The 14066-nt window shown below is 46.9% G+C and overlaps 2 protein-coding genes across 3 annotated transcripts in view; one reads left to right on the top strand and one right to left on the bottom strand.

The window, feature by feature from the left end:
• Nucleotides 1-3184, bottom strand: part of polg2 (polymerase (DNA directed), gamma 2, accessory subunit) — a 73213-nt gene extending 70029 nt beyond the window's left edge. Inside the window, exon 1 of one of the 2 annotated variants that reach the window (XM_038776479.1) lies at nt 3009-3184. The gene's annotated coding sequence lies outside the window, so the exon portion shown is untranslated. Of the gene's footprint in view, nt 1-2426; nt 2513-3008 lie in introns of those variants that run through there. The other variant, XM_038776478.1, reaches the window with a different exon arrangement.
• On the top strand, nt 2610-13840 carry LOC119952879 (telomeric repeat binding factor 2, interacting protein). The gene is made up of 3 exons (XM_038776483.1): nt 2610-3273; nt 7617-7777; nt 11092-13840. The coding sequence occupies exons 1-3, from the start codon at nt 2634-2636 to the stop codon at nt 11593-11595; spliced, it is 1305 nt and encodes a 434-aa protein (XP_038632411.1). The 5' UTR covers nt 2610-2633; the 3' UTR covers nt 11596-13840.
• The last annotated feature ends 226 nt before the right edge of the window (nt 13841-14066 follow it).

Raw genomic sequence — 14066 nt, 5'->3', positions numbered from 1 at the left:
CATAGTTTTGTGTCCGGTCAACTCTTTCAGCCTTCTGGACACTGTTGATGTTGTGCATGCTGTCGTACTGGTGTGTTTACAGAACGTGCCTGTTAAAGGAAGTCTTCATTAGCCTTTATTAACTATTTGTAACTCTATATAGATATACAAGATTTGTATACAATTAATCACAATTGCCAGGTTAACTCAATGGATTTAAACGGGTGCTTCAACTAACCAGGTGCTTTGTCAAGTAATCATTTGAAAATAAGTGTTATGCGACACAGTGGTTAGCACTCCTGCCTATCGCGCTGAGGACCTGGGTTCGAATCCTGGCCCTGGGTCACTGTCCATGTGGAGTTTGCATTCTCCCCGTGTGTGTGTGTGTGTGGGCTCCCCCCCCCCCCCCCCAAAGATGCGTAGGTTAGGTGGATTGGCCACATTAAAATTGTCCCTAAATTGAAAAAAAAAGAATTAGGTACTCTAAATTTCTGGGAAAAAACTGTCAATCTCTCATTCGCTCCAATCTACCCATATGTTCTATTTTCTCCACCACTTCCTTCAACCTTCTCCTTACATTTCTGTCCCTCTACAGTCCAAGAGTCATGTTGACTCAAAACTTTTACTATGATTCGCTCCACAGCTGCTGCCAGACCCGAGTTTATCCACTAAGATAAAAGAAAATTACTGCAGATAATAATAATATAATAATAATTGCTTATCGTCACAAGTTGGCATCAATGAAGTCACTGTGAAAAGCCCCTAGTCCCCACATTCCGGCACCTGTTCGGGGAGACTGGTACAGGATGCTGGAATCTGAAACAAAAACATAAAATGCTGGACAGTCTCAGCAGATCTGACAGGATCTGTGGAGAGAGAATGTAGCCAACGTTTAGAGTTGACAAATCGGTTATCCACTTTGGTAGCAGAAATGGAGATGCAGATTATTATCTGAATGGCCATAAACTAGGAGAGGGAAATGTGCAATGAGACCTGGGTGTCCCTGTACACCAGGCGCTAAAGGTAAGCATGCAGGTGCAGCAGACGGTAAACAATGCAAATGGTAGGTTGGCCTTCATAGTGAGAGGATTAGAATTCAGAAGCAGGGATGTCTTGCTGCAATTATACATGGGCTTTGTGAGGCCACTCCTGGAATATTGCATGCAGTTTTAGTCTCCTTATTTGAGGAAGGAAGAGGGAGTACAGAGGTTTACCAGACAGATACCTGGGATGGCAGGACTGGCGTATGAGGAGATTGCAACGGTTAGGATGTGTATTTGCTCGTGTAGCATGGTGGCGCAGAAGGTAGCACTGCTGCCTCACGGCACCAAGGACGTGGGTTCAAGCCCCGGGTCACTGTCCATGTGGAACTTGCACATACCCCCGTGTCCTTGTGGGTCTCACCCCCACAACCCAAAGATGGTGGGTTAGCCATGCCAAAATGGTCCCTTAATTGGAAAAGAACTGGGCACTTTAAAATAAAAAAGGATTGTATTTGCTGGAGTTCAGAAGAATGAGGGCGGGGGATCTTCACAGAAAGCTATAAAATTCTAACTGGACCAGACAGGGTAGATGCAAGAATGTTCCCGAGGTGGGGTTGTCCAGAACCAAGGATCACAGTCTGAGGATACGGGGTACGGTAGACAATTTAGGATAGAGATAAGGAGAAATTTCTTCACCCAGAGCAGTCAGCCTGTGAAATTCGCTACTGCAGAAAGCAGTTGTGGCCAAAACATTGTATGTTTTCAACAAGCTGTTAGATACAGCATTTGGGGCGAAGGGGATCAAAGGATATTGGGGGGGGGGGGGGAAGAGGAGGAGGTGGGATCAGGCTATTTAGTTGGATGATCAGCCGTGATCATAATGAATGGTGGTGCAGGCTCGAAGGGCTGGATGGTCTCCTCCTGCTCCTATTTTCTATGTCTGTGAAAAGTTAGCTTGGTTCTCTCTCCGCAGATGCTTCCGACCTACTGAGTTTACCCAGCATTTTCTGCTTATGACATAGAAATTACAGTGCAGGAGGCCAATCGGCCCATCGAGCCTGCACCGGCACTTGGAAAGAGCACCCCACACCTCCACCCTATCCCCATAACCAAGTAACCCCACCTGACCTTTCTTTTGGACACCAGGGGCAATTTAGCGTGGCAAATCCACCTAACCTGCAGATCTTTAGACTGTGGGAGGAAACCCATGCAGACACTGGGAGAACGTGCAGACTCCGCCCGGTCCGCGGGGGAATCAAACCTGGGACCCTGGCGCTGTAAGCAACCTTGCTAACCACAGTGCCACCCTTTCATTTCAAAATGTTTCTGATTCCCGGAGTCCACAGTGTTCCGCTTCTGTTGGATAGATATCAATATCGGGGACAATGTGCAGAGACGCCGGGAATATAAAAAGCCTTGGACTGGTGCCCAGTGCCATTGGTTGTGTGTCGATGGGTGGCCCACCCGTCTTGGCGGGAAATGCTGTTTACTCACAGCACCAAAACCACCCTCCATTGATAAATGTGCATCGACTGGAGGACCAATAGAAATGCAGCCTCTGACAACACCCAATCAGCGGCCGAATCTCCCTGTTGCTAAGAGGCGGTTGTCCAATAAGAGAGGGGCGTTCAGCGGGCTCGCTCCCAGCCGCCCCTCCCCCTGCTGAACTTCATGGAGACCTCGGCCCAGACCCCGTCCCACTCGCGGACTCTCTTCCTCAGCGACAAAGGCGCCCCGCTCCGCTTCTACGCGCCGCCGGGGCCCACCAAGAGCGCGCTCTTCCCGCTGGTTGTCCACGGCGGCGCCGTGATGTGCCGGCACCAGGAGACGGGCGCCATCCTGCTGGACCGCCTGGAGGAGACGGGCCCGCTGCCCAAAGGCTACACCAGGGCCCGCTACGTGCTGGACTGCGTGGAGAGGAACCAGCAGCTGCCGCTGGAGGGCTACCAGGCCGCGGCCGCCTCGCTGCCCGCGCCGCAGGAGGCCAAGCCAAGCGTCAGTAGGATGTTCTACACCAAGCTGGACGACGTGGCCATCTTGATGTACCTGCGGGATTACGCTGAGAAAGATGGCGGCCCCGCCGTCCACGGCAACGTTGTGTGGCAGCAGATGGAGCGGCTGCAGCTGACCGCCCACAGCTGGCAGTCCATGCGCAACCGCTACGTGCGCTACCTCTGCGGCCACGAACACCTCTACCAGCTCGACAGCCGCTCCGTCATCCCCACCGCCGTCTTCCCCAAGCTGAGGCCTCTGGAGGAGACCGGCGCGGAGCCAACTCCCGGAGAGGGGCAGCTGGCTGACGAGGGGACAGGTGAGGCTTCCCCGCGAAGGGGGGGGGGGAGGGGGCCGGTTTGGTTGCCGGCACCGCGGCGGGAAGTACGCATGCGCTACTTCGGTATTGGCCCTGCGCATGCGCGAGACCGCCAGGGTCATTGAGACCCGATGTATCACAATGATGGCTCCCGCCCTGTGTTAGACCACAAGACATAGAAAATACAGCGCAGAACAGGCCCTTCGGCCCACGATGTTGTGCCGAAACGTTGTCCTATATTAAGAACAATTAATCTACACCCCACCATTCTCCCATAATCCTTGTACCTGTCCAATAGCCGCTTGAAGATCCCTAATATTACCGACTTGACTATCTCAGACAGTGCATTCCATGCCCCCCCTCCCCCACTACACCTACCTCTGACATCCCTATATCGTCCACCATTCAACTTAAATTTATGTCCCCTTGTAATAGTTTGTTCTCCCCGGGAGAAAATGTCTCTGTCTATTTCCCTGATCATCTTTTAAACCTCTATCAATTCTCCCCTCATCCTTCTCTGTTCTAATGAGAAAAGGCCTAGCACCTTCAACCTTTCCTCGTAAGACCTACTCCTATTCTGGAAAATTTCACGTATTCAATTAATGATGGATGATAACATCCATGATTTTTTAGGATAGCAACAACTGAAAGACAATCTAATAGAAGCCTTTAAAATTATGAAGGAGTTCATTAGGGTAGACTTACTACTTGTTTTCTACTTATGGGGCAAGGAGACAAATTAAGCCACTCAGACCTTCGATTCTGCGACAGCATAGTGGTTAGCACAGTTGCTCCAGGGTTCCAAGTTCGAATCCGGCTTGGGTCACTGTGTGGAGTCTGCACGTTCTCCCTGTGTCTGCATGGGTTTTTTCCAGGTGCTCTGGTTTCCTGACAGTCCAAAGATGTGCAGGTTAGGTGGATTGGCCATGCTAAATTGCCCTTAGTGTTCAAAAGGGTTGGGTGGGGTTACTGGGTTGTGGGGAGTTTGGGACTGTGGGTTTGGGTTGGGTGCTCTTTTCAAGGGCTGATGCAGACTCGATGGGCTGAATGGTCTTCTGCACTGTAAATTATATGACATCTATGAAACCTATCTATCTCTGTCTTAATGATTAGAAGGGAGTTAGTTTGTGCATTTCTGTCTAGTTTCGAACATTACGTCTGTCAGGCCTTCACATGTATTCACTTGCCTTGCTCTTCTCCATTTCTCCTTGTTTACTCCACTCTTTGAGTAGACCTGTGTCTATTTTAATTTGTTCACTGCTTATTGGTGTCGCTGGCAAGACGAGCATTTGTTATCCATTCCTAATGGCCCTTCAGAAGATAATTGGGAGTCGCTGCAGTCCATCTATTGTAACTACATCCAATGTGCTGTTAGGGATGGATCTACAATATGCTTTCAAACAGTTTCAGTCTTGTGTGGATACCACAAAGGTGGAATCACTAATATTAGTGTCACAAGTAGGCTTATATTAACACTACAATGAAGTTACTGTGAAAATCCCTCAGTCGCCGCACTCCATCGTCTGTTCGGGTACACTGAGGGAGAATTCAGAATGTCCAATTCCCCTAACAAGTACATCTTACGGGACTTGTGGGATGATAGCACATTGGTTAGCACAGTTGCTTCACAGCTCTAGGGTCCTAGGTTCGATTCCCGGCTTGGATCATTGTCTATGCGGAGTCTGCACGTTCTCCCAGTGTCTGCGTGGGTTTCCTCCGTGTGCTCCGATTTCCTCCTACAGTCCAAAAGCTGTGCAGATTGGCCATGGTAAATTGCCATTAGTGTCCAAAAAGGTTAGGTGGGTTTACAGAGTTATCGGGATAGGTTGGAGGTGTGGAGCTTAAGTGGGGTGTCTTTCCAAGGGTCGGTGCAGACTCGGTGGGGCGAATGGCCTCCTCCTGCACTGTAAATTTGATGTTCTGTGAGACCAGAGCACCCAGAGGAAACCCACACAGACATGGGGAGAATGTGCAGACTCCGCACAGACAGTGACCGGAATCGAACCTGGGACCCTGACGCTGTGAAGCAATAGTGCTAACCACTGCTACTGTGCCGCAAATTGGGCAAAGGAGATATGGGGGGTGGAAGTGTAGAGTTATTGGGAGTTTATGGATATGAGGAAATAAACACCTTCCTCTTGATCAGCAGTACCTGCTCCAAAGGACACCAGGGTGCCTTCTGATTGCTAAACAGCCAAAACCCTTAGCCTAAAGTGTGTCAGATATCTTCCTGTTAATGATTTTTGTACATCACCCTTGCAGGTAGAGTTTTCTCTAGCCTCTGACCTGGAACCGCAGTGTGGCACAGTGGTTAGCACTGCTGCCTCACAGCGTCAAGGACTACGGTTCGATTCCAACCATGGGTGACTGGAGTTTGCACAACCTACCTGTGTCTGGGGTTCCTCCGGCTGTTCCGGTTTCCTCCCACAGTCCAAAGATATGTGGATTGGCCATGCTAAATTGCCCCTTTTAAGGTGGGTTGCAGGAATAGGGTGGGGAATTGGGCCTAGTTAGGATGGTCTCTTGAAGGGTCAGTGCAGACTTCATGGCCCAAATGGTGTCCTCCTCCTTCTGGGATTTGTATATTGGGAAGAAAATCCTGTTTGCATCACTTCCTTCTCTCCCTCCATCATAACCAGTCTATTGTGGTTCTGCAAGACCCAGTTTAAAGTTGTCTCTTGTCGTGTAATTCCACTTAACGATGCAAACAAAATTGAAGTGGCTTCCACTCACCACCCTTCCTCCTACTCACCACCCTTCCCCCTACTCACCACCCTTCCCCTTGGGCCTCGCTTACAGCCCAGGAGAGGGAAGCAGGGAATGGGAGAGTTAGCATATTTATTAAAGTAAACTTAAAAATATAAAATTTAGAAATATAAAGTACTTCAGATTTTGAGGTAATGTTTGAATGCTTATTCCTGATGGGAGATCCTCCGGAATCGACTACAGCTTCTACGTTGGTTGTAATTGGAGAAATCTTGTTACGTTGTTTAAAAAGTTACACTTTTCAGCAACGCAACTACAACGTTAAGTAATTGCTGTACGTTCTATTTCTTTAGCATGGTTCCTCAGCTTGGCTTCCCATATTAGATAGTTTAGATTTTGCGTCAAAATTTATCATTAAGCTGTTTATCAACCTGGATTTAAATGGAGCTCTTGGAACAAGGAGCACACTCCCTTAATGTCACGTCCTTCCTGCCCAGTTCCTAACTATTAGCTCTAAGTCAGAAGCTTGTTGCATTCCAATTCCACTTTAGGCTTCAGTGCACATATCATCCTTCACAAGCCACGAGATAAGCAGGACTAATAGCCGCCAGAGCCAGGTCTGCCCACTACCCCTGCTCCACCCTTTATCAAATCAAATTTCACATCTGATCTCCCATAATTTCTTTCCTTTCTTTCCCCCCCCCCCACCCCAAAAAAAACTATTGATGTCTGTCTTGCATATATTCCGTAACTGAGCATTCATAGTCCTAGAAAATGTGAAGATTTGCGACGCTGTGTGTGAAGAACTTTCCCTTGTTCTCAGTCATAATTGACCTTCACCTTGAGTTTCGGACCCCTAGATTCCGCGCCCCCCCCCCCCCCCCCCAGATTAAGAATATAGGAGTAGGAGTGGTCCAATGGATTCCTCTAGCCTGCTCCACCATTCAATTATATCATAGTTGATCTTTACTATAATGCCATGTTCCTGCACCATCCTCTGAACCCTTTAGCTTTAATATTCAGAATATCTCAATCTGTCTTGACTATACTCCATGAATGAGCCTCCACAGCTTGCTGGGGTAAAGAATTCCAAAGATTCACCATCTCCTGATTAAAGAAGTTCCTCTGCATCTCAGTCCTAAATGGTCTCCCTCTTAATCTGAAATTTATGCACCCAGAGGAAACGACCTTCCAGCATCCAGCCTGTCAAGCCCACATTTCAGCATCACCTCTCGTTCTTGGGGCATTCTAGTTTTGAGTTTAAAAAATCTGAGGGCTTGTCATCCTGTTCCAGGCGACCATGGTAAAGCACTCTTGAAGGAAGAACCAGAAGATCTCTTCAACGTTTTGTTTGTGAAGTAGTGCATCCAGAATTGTTGCTGTACAAGTCTGCCAAGCAGTCCTTTTATTTCAAAGTAATACGTTAAGTATTTTGTGAGCACTATATAAATGCAAATCTGTTTCTCACTATAAAATTGCAGTGGTCTCAAAACAGCTTTTCTATTTATTTGTGCAGCATTTTCGTAGTAATAAGTCATTTACTTTTTCATAAAATTATCTGATCTAGTTCACTCAGTTGCTGCTTTGAAATTACCAGAAATATTGCTGGAGTAACTATGCTTGAATATATCTGAAAGGTAAAAAGAATCCCGACGGTCTCCAGCATCCTGACGGTCTCCTGCGTGTCAACCTAGAGTCTAATGAGGAAGCAAATGCCTCAGTTGAACAAGGATCTGATGATGTAAATTCTGAGGAGGAATGCTACAACATATTTCCTGTTGCTATCCGTGAATTTGAGGTAGGCAGTAATGCTAGGTTTCCTTGATGAGGTTTTATTTTGGTTTAATCCTTGTCTATTTTTAACAATCTGCTAGAGGTTCTTGACAATCCGGTGGTGTTGCCATGTTTATTCTCTCCTTCCCAAGGCAATACTATCTTGTCGGGGGAGGTACGCGTGGCCAATCCACCTAACCTGCATATCTTTGGACTGTGGTGGGAAACTGTGGGGCAGAGAACAGCTGGAATCTCCTTGTTTATGATGGTGCTTCACTTCAGCAGGCTTAGCGCCCAATTTTCATAGTTTATAGTAAAACACAACCCCATTTCCTCCAGTATAGCCTCTATCATCCTTGACTGACTAACCAGAACGTGCCTCCTGAGTGGACTGTTGGGTGGCCATATCAGTTGAAGCTGAGGAGTGTGGAAAGATAGAGGTTGATTTCTCCAGTAATGGCTCTACACTGGAGAGTAATGCTTAAGACTTGAGCCCCTAGCCATGCTGTTCCAATACAGCTGCAATGTGGAAAATCGTCCAGACAGGTCCTGTCCAAAAATGATGGACAAATTCAAAGTCGTTGTGGTTCTGATTTTACCATGGGAGATTCTGATTTTACCATGGGAGATTCTGATTTTACCATGGGAGATTCTGATTTTACCATGGGAGATTTTGTCTGTCCACTGTGGCAGTCAGCCAAGGTCTTTCTATAACTAATGGTACATCTTGGGGCATTTGAAACATATCCTCTTTGATGGGGTTGGAGTGGTTGGCAGATGCAGAATTAAGCTTGATATCAGTGTATGATCATAAATACTGCAGCCACAATCCAATGACTATGATAATGGAGTGCTGCTCAGTGCTCTGCTTCATCTCAAATAGGATGAAGTTTTAAATGATGTTGCAACTGCATCCATCTAGGTAAAAAAGATTATTCCATCACAAGCCTGCTTTGGTGGGGCATTGAGGAGTCCGATTGATCACACTCTGACGTTTCTGTCCTTGGCCTTCTACAGTGCCCCAATGAAGGTTAATGTGAGTTTGAGGACAGTACCTCTGGCGCAATCTACTGACCACACTGCGCCCTAAAAGCAGCGGTCCGCAGAGCAATGTAGCCAGTAAATCACGGGAGACCCCGCCCCTGGAGTCCACCCGATTCACTACGCCTCGCATGATCTAACGCAATCTCACATGACATTGGGATGTGAAGCCCGCCCATTGTGGGCTGAATCACTTTTTGGTAAATCTGCATATTCGAGTGAGACAAGGAATCTATCCCCTTCACCCTGGAGACATCGGTGAGTGCTATTCAGTGCTGGTCTCCACAAACGGGGACCAGAGAGAACGGCATCCGTGGGGGTCTCCCAGGGGATCAGAGGCCCCCAGGTGCTTTTCCTCCGGGCTGGGTGGTGCCCCGGCACTGCCATCCTGGAACACTGGCAGTGCCACTTGTGTGCCAGCCTGGTCAGAGGTGTCCAGGTGGCACTGGCAGGAGCACTGCCAATGGCATTTTTGACATGGCGGTGATTGGACCCGGAGGTGCGCTACACGGGTGGGAGGGGTGGAGAATCCCATGTAGTGATTCAGGAGTCATGTCCGGAGATTGGAATGCCATTTGAAAATGGTGTCCCGAGGGGCGGCACAGTGGTTAGCATTGCTGCCTACGGCGCTGAGGACCCGGGTTCGAATCCCGGCCCTGGGTCACTGTCAATGTGGAGTTTGCACATTCTCCACGTGTCTGCGTGGGTTTCGCCCCCACAACCCAAAAGATGTGCAGGATAGGTGGATTGGCCACGCTAAATTGCCCCTTAATTGGAAAAAAATAATTGGCTACTCTAAATTTAAAAAAAAAAAATGGTGTCCCGCTCTCTTGCTGCACTGAAGTTCCGGCGAGCGGAACTCCTCCGTGCAGAAATCAGAGCTGAGTGCAGCCTCAGGCATTCGATCCTCGTTGAGGCCCTGTATCTACCTGGATGGGCATTAGATAGCGAGCGCCAGGAAACTTTATGAATCATAGAATTTACAGTGCAGAAGGAGGCCATTCAGCCCATCGAGTCTGCACCGGCTCTTGGAACGAGCACCCTACCCAAGCCCACACCTCCACCCTATCCCCATAACCCAGTAACCCCACCCAACACTAAGGGCAATTTTGGACACTATGGGCAATTTAGCATGGCCAACCACCTAACCTGCACATCTTTGGACTGTGGGAGGAAACTGGAGCACCCGGAGGAAACCCACGCACGCACTGGGAGAATGTGCAGACTCTGCACAGACAGTGACCCAAGCCGGGATTTGAACCTGAGACCCTGGAGCTGTGAAGCAATTGTGCTAACCACAATGCTACCATGCTGCCCCTTAATTGAATTCAAATTTCATCATTAGTCATGTTGGAATTCGAACCCGGGACCCCAGCGCATTAATTACCCTGGTCTCTGGGAGTGACAAGACCACTATGCCGCCACCTCCCCTCACTAAAGAAAATTTTTCCTACCTGTCACCCTGGCAGTGCCAGGATGCCCACATGGCACCAGCAGTGCCAGAGCACCACCCTGCCCAAACAGTATGCTGCTGGGGGCCTTCAATCCCCCTGGAGACTGCCACAAGTAACATTCCATCTGGTCCCCGTTTGTGGGAACCAGTACCAAAGGGCACTCAACCAAGGTCTCCAGAGAAACGTGGCTAAACGTCCTCGCTATGGAACTCTGTTCCCATTTGGTTAGATCAAGCCCATTGGCTTGACTGTGTACTTCACAGCCTTCTGGACACCACGTTGAATTCAACCTTTTTAGATTGTTAACTTTGCTCCATTTTTGTTTTTTGCTGGTCTTTTACCTGCTGCTTTCTTAATTTGTTTTTTTCAGATAGTAGCTATTTGCCAATCATGTCTTCTCAAAAAACATTTTATTTCTTGCGATTACAATCCTTTTGGCCTTGCCAAAACAAATATCGTCATTTTACCCCTCTGACCTATTTCAGGTCTTCCCTTTCACTTGCTGAAAACTTGTTATGTTTCTGATGAGAAGTCATTGACCTGAAATGTTGACTCCACAGGTGTTGCCAGAGTTGGAGTTTTTCCAGCATTTTCTGTTTTTGAAACCTGAATTGGTGTTTTACTCTGTATAACACTCTGCATAGCCACATAAGAGAAGGGGGAAAAATTGAACGAGGGTTATACTGTTATCACCTGGTTTGCCTATTCCAGAGCACTTTGAAATGGGGCATCAGAGCTGATAGTTAGAACACCTTTGAATGAGTTGTTTGAACCATATATCCAGTTGCTTTGTGATAGGCTGGTTATTCCAATTGACCTGAAATGGTTTTGATCCTCGTTCTAGCTTGAAGATGACACTCCTGAACTGCTGGTAGATATTGGTAACGAAGTAGAGGCACAGGTTCCTCGAGAGCAACCGATGGAGACTGACAAATCCCTACAAGTGAATCCTGCTGAGCATCGTCCTAAACATAAAGGCACTTTGGCAGAGTTCGTCATGGATAATGAGCAATCTGATTTAGACTCTCAGACACCAGCGGACATGTTATCCTCCATGCCTACAGCCTCCCAGGATGAGGTGGAATCTGCAATTCGAGCTATCAATACATTGATGAAAGCTCATAATATGGATCTCTCGGCGGCCACACAGTTGTTATTGAAGAACAGTGGAGAGTTCACAGCAGCGAAGCATTTTATGGAGACTGGTCACCGGCCAGATGGTTATGCTATCTGGACACACAAAGATGACCTTGACCTGGAGAATGTTGACCGAATCGTGCAGGAGCGATTAATCCAGAAATTTGGCTCTGAGAATTTGGCCAAACGCATTGCCTTTCGTAAAAGTTAGCAGTAGCAGGGGATATTCAGGTTGTAACTATAAGGAGGCAGAAGTTTTTGTAGTATTGCTTGGACACTTTTTTTTTCTTAATCTCGAGACCCAAGTTCACATCTGAATCTCGCCGGATGGGATGCAAAGTTTCAGCCAGTTGTAAGGGCCTAATGTATTGAAGAGTAAAATCCCATTCATGAAACCAGAGTACAAAACTGTCCCAAATGTGGCACAAATTGGACTGGGGTCACTTTCCTGAACTAGATCATCTTATCTTTCCATTTCACTTAGAGGTAGTGATCTAATGGAGTTGAAATCTGATGCTTGCTTTTTTTTTTCTCGTAGAATTTTTGTTGGACTTTCGAGTTGTGCTGTGTCTAACCTAAAGAATTGAGGTTGGAAGATAATCACAGCCTAGTAACGAAATAAATGCAAACTCTGTTTAAAAATTACTTTTTCATTCGGCTTGTGGAGCAGGGAGGGAAAGACCATGTGGCTCAAGTTTCAGGAAAGGATTGTGGCCCACAGGACAAGGATAGCAATGCATAAGATATGAATGGTGGTAAGTGGCTTTGAACAGAAAACTACTTTTTTATTAAAATCTGGGGGGAAAATGACCAGGTTAAGAAGCACTGGTGATTTGTTTCACATTATCAAAATATTACTTTTTATTGATGAGAAATTAAAATCTGCATTCCTATAGATTTGACTATTGAAACAACTGTTCCCAGGTGAAGTTTCTGGCCTAGCACAAGGAAACTTGAACTTGTAGAGCAAAGCCCCGTAACTGTTTTTTTTAAAGAAATATTATGACCTTAAATTATGAGTATCCAATTAAAGGGCAATTTAGCATTTTTTGGGGAACCATGCAGACAAGGAGAATGTGCAAACTCCACACGCAGTGACCCGGGGCCGGGATTGAACCAGGGTCCTCGGCGCTGTGATGCAGCAGTGCTAACCACTGCACCAACATGACTTTAACATTAAATCCGACAGCACACAGGAAAGGTTCTGGGATGCAGGGATTTAGAAACTGAATTCTGAATTTAAATTCACTAGTGAAAGTACAGTCCCTGTAAGGGGAGATGGGGCATGTCTTGATGGAGGTAGTGCCTCTTTCAGCACTCATTGGTGACCAGATTGGTCTCCTACACTACCCAACTCTGCCGTCCACCATGAGGAAAATTCACTCTATAATAGTTGTCAAACTCAGGGTTTAGTTGGTCCCTCCTGAAGCCAAGAGGAGGTTGCCACCAACATAAGGAAGCATCAGTTCATGCTATGGCTCTTGTATTAAATGTATCAATACACCGAGGGCTAAGGATTACCACAGTAATAACTATTGCAACCATCTATGTGGGCAAAATGAGGATAGGTGGAGAAATGATTGAGCAGTTAATGATAGTCAGGAGCTATGCCCTGGGCATGTGCCAATTCGTGCTGGCCGGCGGAGGACCTTCAGCACCAGTTGGCGTGGCGCCAGTCACCGGAAGTGTGGAGGATTCCACACCTTCCGGGCGGCCCGATGCCAGAGTGATTCACACCACTCTTTGGTGCCAGTACAGCCTGTCCTGCTGATTGTGTGAGAATCCTGCCCTACATCTTTGTTCAATAAACCATACGATGACACCAGCAACAAGGAGCCAGTCAGTTTCAGTGCTGGGAAAGGTGTTGGTAACAATTTTAGACAAAATTAAATCACTTGAGTAAATAAGGATTAATTAAGGTGGCCTACACTTGTTCAGAAAAATCATCTTTTAACAAAGTTGCTTGAGTTTTCAGTAGAGCTGATGTAGGCTATTGCGGTGATGTACATTGACTTTCAAAAGTCATTTATCAAAGTGCCACCTGACAGGCTTGATAGTGAAGTTAGTTAATGTAGTAAAAGGGATAATGGCAACATGGATGTAAAATTGACTGACAGGAAACGGTAGTGATTGATGTTGGAGTTCCCCAGGGGTTGCACATTAAGCTCCAAGCAACAATGACATGTGGAAAAACTTAATGCAGCGAGTGGTTAGAATCTGGAATGTACTGCCTGGGAGTATGAAGAGGCATATTCAATCGAGGCCTTCAAAGAAGAATTGGACACTTACCTACAGAGAAAAAAATTGCAGGGGAATAGGATTAGGTAAGGTGCTCTTGCGGAGTCCTGGTATGGATATGTTGGGCCAAATGGCCTGCGCTGTAATTCAATGCTAAACACCTAACATGACCTGTTCTGCTCACTACAAAACCGGAAAATGGCCTGTCAAATTTTGGACTTGTGATTTCATGCTAGATATAGTACCTTGATTCAAATTCAACTACTACTCCTCAGTCAAGTCCCCTGGTAGCCAGAATTATCTGGTTCTATCTACCAGAATCCAGGAACCTTTAATGAGATTCAACAGAAAGACTGTACTACTTGTTAGTCAAATATATCTCACACGGTACCAGAAGACCTTGTCTTTGGTAGGTAAATTGAATATATACTGTCCTTCCTGTGG

This window comes from Scyliorhinus canicula, chromosome 18 (genome assembly GCF_902713615.1).
Source record: "Scyliorhinus canicula chromosome 18, sScyCan1.1, whole genome shotgun sequence".
Taxonomy (NCBI): Eukaryota; Metazoa; Chordata; class Chondrichthyes; order Carcharhiniformes; family Scyliorhinidae; genus Scyliorhinus; species Scyliorhinus canicula.
The sequence above is the reverse complement of the archived record's forward strand: the minus strand, read 5'-3'. Positions and strand labels throughout refer to the sequence as shown.

Coding starts and splice junctions, on each gene's coding strand:
- LOC119952879 (XM_038776483.1), top strand. CDS start 2,634: ATGGAGACCTCGGCCCAGACCCCGTCCCACTCGCGGACTCTCTTCCTC. Junction 3,274..7,616: donor GCTGGCTGACGAGGGGACAG/GTGAGGCTTCCC, acceptor TATATCTGAAAG/GTAAAAAGAATCCCGACGGT. Junction 7,778..11,091: donor TTGCTATCCGTGAATTTGAG/GTAGGCAGTAAT, acceptor TCCTCGTTCTAG/CTTGAAGATGACACTCCTGA.